General features: G+C 32.5%; 1 protein-coding gene across 1 annotated transcript; it reads right to left on the bottom strand.

Moving 5' to 3' along the window:
* Positions 1-356: 356 nt before the first annotated feature.
* Positions 357-4,632, bottom strand: LOC145124911 (protein REDUCED WALL ACETYLATION 4-like). Its single transcript, XM_079060390.1, has 17 exons — positions 4,410-4,632; positions 4,192-4,333; positions 3,645-3,736; positions 3,385-3,525; positions 3,249-3,305; positions 3,101-3,173; positions 2,856-3,014; positions 2,522-2,671; positions 2,180-2,435; positions 1,965-2,080; positions 1,735-1,821; positions 1,570-1,658; positions 1,421-1,483; positions 1,243-1,299; positions 1,053-1,149; positions 801-959; positions 357-715 (listed from the first exon to the last, which is right to left on the bottom strand). Exons 2-16 carry the CDS (start codon positions 4,222-4,224, stop codon positions 804-806), a joined length of 1,626 nt encoding a protein of 541 aa, XP_078916516.1. The 5' UTR covers positions 4,225-4,333; positions 4,410-4,632; the 3' UTR covers positions 357-715; positions 801-803.
* Positions 4,633-6,697: the final 2,065 nt, after the last annotated feature.

The raw sequence follows: 6,697 nt of genomic DNA, 5'->3' as shown, positions 1-6,697 counted from the left end.
ATCTTTCAACTCATTCAACATGATATGTAGGACCGGTTTTTCAAGACAGGCTTTGAAAAGGGATTATTATTGTTTTTTTTTTATCTTGCATGCAATATTATGTATGATCCTTTATTATAGATGTGATATCAGATGTTTTATATATGTTGGTGATTCATATTTCATTCATAATGAGGTTTATCTTCCCTTAATCGTGGTGACATAAATGATCTTTTTTGTAGGTTTGTTCGGTGCCATTAATCATGTATGTTCCATGGTGAAGTTGTTATTATATGAAACTAGTTGATTCCAGGCCATGATTTAGGATGATAAATATAGACTTACTGAGGTATTCCTTTCCTTATAATGTACGTTAATGAAAAAAAAAATTATTGAAATTTAAGTTGGGAAGCGTGATTTACATTCTGATTTGTTTAATGTCGACACTTTAGAAGAGCATCAAGTAAATGATTACGTTCTTAAAGAATGTAATTGCCTAGATTATCCAGTGAATGATTACAACCAACACAAACACAAAGAACAGATCTAGGTTACATATGTTTACATGTTTGGATATAAGGGTTGAAGAGAACTAGACTTGGTGTCATGGTCATCTTTTGTGAAACTAGACAACAATGGTGCGGATTACCTTGTATACCTTGTATGGAAATGAAGATGTATATTGTTTCAAGTTGATCTACATATGTTTGTATGTATGTTTCATGTATGTAAGATCCTGTAAACACACATTAACAACATAATTAAGCAGATTTTTTTTATAGTGTCAAATAATATAAAACACAAAAGTATGTTGCTATTACCGGTTACTGAGGAATCTGAACAACAAGTGAAGCAATTAAGTATAAACACGTGGAAATTGCAGCTCCAGCAAGAAAATTAGAGAGAAGTTGTCGATCATTTTTGGTAGGTATAAAAACTGATTTTAGTGTGTTTGTTAATTCAAAAAGCCTGCAAGATATCTGCATAAAGTGAAAAATAACAGATTTTAATATGTTATATGATAAAGATAAAATTAAAAAAAGATTATTAAGAACAATAATAATTTTGCTCACCAAAACATATACTGCAGTTGTAAGCATATAATTGAGCATAGGATAATTTGGGATGAAAGATAGAAGCCACTTTGGTTGTCCATTGGGAATATCTGATCTGTGTTATTGGGAAATAAAATAAAATAAATAAATGAGGGGCAAATTTGTAAACTTAGGACTTAATGGAGTACGAGAAAATAGTAATATGCACCTTAGCCAGATATGGAATTGGGATATATACGTCTCCAATGTGATCTTACCAAGCCACCTATTAAAACATAGAAATTGTACATTTTAGTTTTTTTTTTTTTTTTTTTTTAAGAAAATATGCATAAATGATATATTCATAATTTGGAGAATTAAAATAGTGTTGGATAAAGGAAGCTTACGCAAAGAGGGTTAATGAGAAATTCCTAAGATGTTGAGTGAAATTTCGCAGGCAAATGTACACACTGCAAGCAAAAGAAATGACCATTTTAACCTTGCATTTAGCCTAAAAATATATATGTAAGTAATCAAAAAGGAATCAATTACACACGTTATAGGTATCCATGATGTGTAGGGATGATATTTGTTGTATGTAACTTTGTCCAATTTGTATATGTATTCATACCACATATATCCAGCCTGAAAATAAGCTAATATAATTAATATCACCTTTTATAAAAAAAATTAATTAAATTAAAAAAATATTTATTCTAACCAAAACGGACACTGAAACAATGGTTGCTTTAACAGAACGTCTCCGCTTACTATCAGACTCCTCAAGTTTTTCCATCCATTTTTCAACCTGAGTTTATATAACTTCAAAGGTTAAAGACAAGAAATAGCAACATACTTTCATTTATTTATGTATTATAGCATTCTATAATAAACAAAGAAATGAAATTACATTGCTATTTCTTGCATTTAGGTTAACTTTCAAAATCTTACATTAGGATGAAGATATGCATATATCATTCCAATGATCCATATATATCGATCAAGCCCAGATCTGAAATGCCACTCATGCAATCGAGGGAGATTTGGTTTTGCAGGATCATTATACCCTGTAAAATCAAGAAATTACTCTCAAGGACCTCATTTTTAAAACTAAAATCATAACTAAAAAAAAAAACTTAGTTTTGATGGAGTAAAATTAAACTAACCTAATAGGAATGTCAAAGGACTCCAGATGAATTCAAAAACTCCTGGAATCTCCCAAACCAAGATAACCACAAAAAAGCATGAAAAGATCTTTGTGATCATCACTGATCTTATCTCATTATATTTGCTCCCAATAGCAAGTGCTCCATAAACCATAAGAGTAAAAAGTGTGTGCATTGGACAGATGTAGTAGAGCATATAATCATTGTCAAGTACAATGCAACAAAAGGCCACAAAAAAGTTTAGCCTCCACATCATCTGCAATAGAAAAAACAATAATATTAAGTTTAAGACCTAAATGACGTAAACGCCCCTCCTAATTCTCATCAGTACTAAAAGTTTACCTGAGCAAAGCGTGCAATACTGAAATCTTTGCGGATGTAGTAATATGAGAAGTTTCCAAAACCAGTCATCCAGACATATGCAGCAATAAACACACGAATAGCATTATATATCTCTGTAGCAGCAAAGTAATGATACATCAGAAAGAGAACCTGTCAAAATTACACCAAAGGAAAAAAAAGCGGTGAGGGAAAATTACAAGAATACCCTTAGAAATATTCATGTATGTTGTTATTCATAAATAAACCCTTAAAAACTGTTGTTTTTATGGAAAGTAATATAATAGTAATATCAAGAAAGCTGAATTCAGAGTTAAGATATTGAGAAAATTCTTGCCTGCATCCATCCTTTCCATTCCTCTGTCTGATGCCGATTGAGGTATAAAATTGATTTTCCAGAGAATGCTGACTTGTCACTATGTTTCTTTAAAGAAGTCATTGCTGAAACTATGATAAGAAGAATGTATAGGAAGAGGAAAAGGTCGCGATTGTAGTTCTGTTCAAGAAAAAGGGTATCAACTAAAATGCACCAATAAACATAGCCTGCTTTTCAGTTAGTGTAAACAAGGTAAACAAATTCACCTTGGTAGATTCTGCAATCAAATTGGTGCGATCACATATATAGAAATAGAACAAAATTCCTCCAAATTCTGACCTGTGATCATAAGCTTATAGATTAAAAAAGAAGTATCAATATAAAATCTATCACCAACAAGCTCATATGACTTACATTGCTCTCAAGGTTGCTCGATTCTCCAACAAAAAACAATCCTCCATTGTCAGAAATCTGCAAAAAAAGAGGTACACTAAGTAATGAGGATAGTAGAAAAACAAAATATGGATATTCATCAAACTGATAGACTTACCTAATTAAGTTAGCTTTAATGGCTGTAACAGGCTGTTTCAATGATGATGATGATCTTGTGATGCCTCCTTCCAACAAAGCAACTCGGTCATCTTCCTCCTTTGTGTTGGTTTCCAATTCAACCAAATTGTTGTCTGAGTGACTGTTCACAGAAAACAGGTATGAGTATTTCAGTGATGAATAATGTATCTTTCCATGTTCAGAAAAGATATGGAATGTTGTAATTATGATCTAAAGCTTTCACTCTGTTAATAAGCTTACACTTTAGATGCCGATGATAATTTTTTGTATTCCAACCACTCAGAATATATCCAAGCAACAAAAATAGGAATGATTGCAAGCAAGAAGGAAACCTGCAATAAAACAGCGCCAGACATCATGGCAATGAATTTGTATCGATGACGCTATGAATGGAGCCAATGGATTGATCTTTTATTTAAAATGATTTCATATGTACAGACAGGTAATGTCAATGGTGAAAGGGAAATATTAAAATCAGATATTAGAGAAACTATCTACAATGTTGAGGGAAATGCTGTAGAAGACCAGTATAAGTTCATTCTCTAACAGGATCTAATATTCCAAGTGTTAAAAGTGAACTAAATAACTCATTATTACATAAGTTTTGATCCTACAATGGAATTCAAGGAGCATTATTGAACGTATTATATCACACATTCACACTTAATGCACTTATTAAAGTCCACACACTGATCTGGTGCTCAAGAACGAAATCAAATCCCAACAACTACACATCGTGATCAATGGAAGCGTTTATCAAATAAGCATTAGCAGTTTTCATGTTTACCTGACCAGGTGTTAAAGGTCCAGAAACAACCATTTTGGCGGGAGAGATTGGGAAGTGAAGAGATCAGTAAGAAACAAGAATTCAAATCAGATCACGATGCATGATCCAATTAGTTCATCGACCAACGCACACTAGTATAAATCTGTACAAGTGTCAGTAGGGGTAATGGCAATGTTAATGGTGCATATGTAAGAGACAGAAGATAATGAAACCCTAACTAATCGCAGCGAAGAAGGAGAGATCTGAAGCAACAATAATTAAGTAAATGGATTTGTTGGGATTTGGGTTGATTGGTGAAGTCGTCGTTTGCTTCAAGAAATGAACATGACGACACCGTCGGGGGAGGTGTCTCCGTCGGTGTACGGAATCCGAGTCAAATACTACATTTTTTATGACCCGCCAATCGTGCCTCAGTCTGTCAGTCACGTATTTCCGGTTTATTGAACTCAATTTAATTTGTTCGTTTAAATGGTGACGTGTTTTTTTATTTAAATCCATTCAAAAAAAATCATTTATTTTAAATTCTTTTTTGACATATGTGTTCTACTTTTATCCGACTTTCCTTCTTAAATTTTATGATTTTAAGATATTACAAAGCGTCAAAGCCATAAATAATTCCCTTCATATTAGGATCGATTATGAGGCAAAATCTTACCTCGGACCTTGTTCGTGAGGTTCCTCGGTAAGATTTACCCCGATATGATATCGTTTTTTTAGTTTTATTCTATAGTTGAATACTTCGTTTTCTAAACACGGTAAAATTTTCATATGTACTAGAAAAAAAAAAATCTAATACATGGTCTAAAGTTGTACTTGGTAGCCTTGGTATTTACTATGTCTTGGTTCAAGAAGGTTGTGTATAGGAGTGTTATGCATTGTATTAACTATTAAAACAATATTATTTTGCAAAAGTTTATATATAACATCTTAATACAAAAGTAATTAAATTTAGTTTAATTTTCATACAACTAAAATTACGCGATAATAAAAGTAGGAGTGTTATTAAAGCGCACCGCATAACGCGGTTTAGGATTTACGTGGTGCAATTTGCGGTTTCCAAAAATCTCAAACCGTATATGCGATGCAGTTTGCGGTTTTGACTCTAAACCGCATCAAACTGCACCGCGAACATCCATAGTTTTTAGCAGGAATGTGAGTTTAATGGTTCAATTTTCTAGGATGTATACCTTGGAGACTCAAAAAATGTCTTGTTGCTTATAGGTGGCAAAATGGTTAGTGGTTTTGGGCTTGGAATAGGGATATCTCGGGTGGTGTTTCTATTGATCAACTTGCAGAATTGACTAGGTGGTGTTTTCGGCCAGGAGTGATAGGTGGGAATGGGAGTTAAGACAAATGGTGAGTTTACAATTAGTAGTACCATGTGTTATAGAGACAAGTATACCCTTCCTTTGGGCTCTATTAATACTAGATGGTGTCGTTTAGTCCCGATCAAGGTTAACGTTATTTTTGGTGTGTGCTTTTGGATAGGTTGCCCACAAGGAACAAATTGGATGCCATAAATATCGATTTGCCTTCGGTGATGTGTGCTTAGTGTATGTCGGATATTGAGGATGTGAATCATGTGTTTGTTTTTTTTTTTTTTTGTGATCTGGCGAATCAGATATGAGTTAAGGTGATTAAATGGTTGGATCTCCCTTTCCCCCTTTTCTATAATATTTTGGAGTTATTGTCTTGGGTTGATTCGACTAGGGTTAATGTCGAGAAGAGGAAGGTGTCGGAAGTTATTGTGTTGACCTCAATTTGGTTCATATGGAGATACATATACGAAAATAACATGGTGTTGAATTTGTCACCTATGCTTAGAAGTGCCCTTTTTGAAAACATTGTTATTAGCTCTTTTCACTGGTTTGATGGTAGATATACTAGAAATACTATTACTTGGTCATGCTTCAAAATCCAATGAACAATTAAGTTGTTCAAAAAAAAAAGAGTTATTGCATGAATAAGGACACAATTTTGTATTAGGATACTAAATTTTTTGTATCTTTATCTAATTACTATAATTATGTTTATTTCAAGCACGAAATTCAGTTTGTAATTAATTGTTCATTGCTTCTTTTGTAAGTAGTGTATGTAATACAATTTTTGATGTGGGTTCTAACAATTGTTTCATGTTGTTTATCATTTTTGGGTATTTTTTCTCATTGTTGATCTTGTAGATATCAATATCTAATATTAATTATAAACAACTATTAATATCAATAAATAACTAATGTAATAAATAAATATAAGTCAACCAGCCAAATGATATGCGAAGAAGATGTTGGACAAATAGGAAATACTAAGTTGGTATTTTGAATTGTTAGAAATCTTAGCCTTGTCAAAATGTGGAATATAATGTGTATTTATATATACAACGTCCATAAAATGGATATAGATGACGAAGTTGGTGGTTCTCGGAAGTTGTTTGCAGTTACGTGACAATTATAATCGTTTCAAGAAAATTCTATATCCAAAATTTTCTTTAAGGCACCAGAAATTAAAA

Source organism: Lactuca virosa, chromosome 7 (genome assembly GCF_052849685.1).
Source record: "Lactuca virosa cultivar CGN04683 chromosome 7, Lactuca_virosa_CGN04683_v6, whole genome shotgun sequence".
NCBI classification, from domain to species: Eukaryota; Viridiplantae; Streptophyta; class Magnoliopsida; order Asterales; family Asteraceae; genus Lactuca; species Lactuca virosa.
The sequence above is the reverse complement of the archived record's forward strand: the minus strand, read 5'-3'. Positions and strand labels throughout refer to the sequence as shown.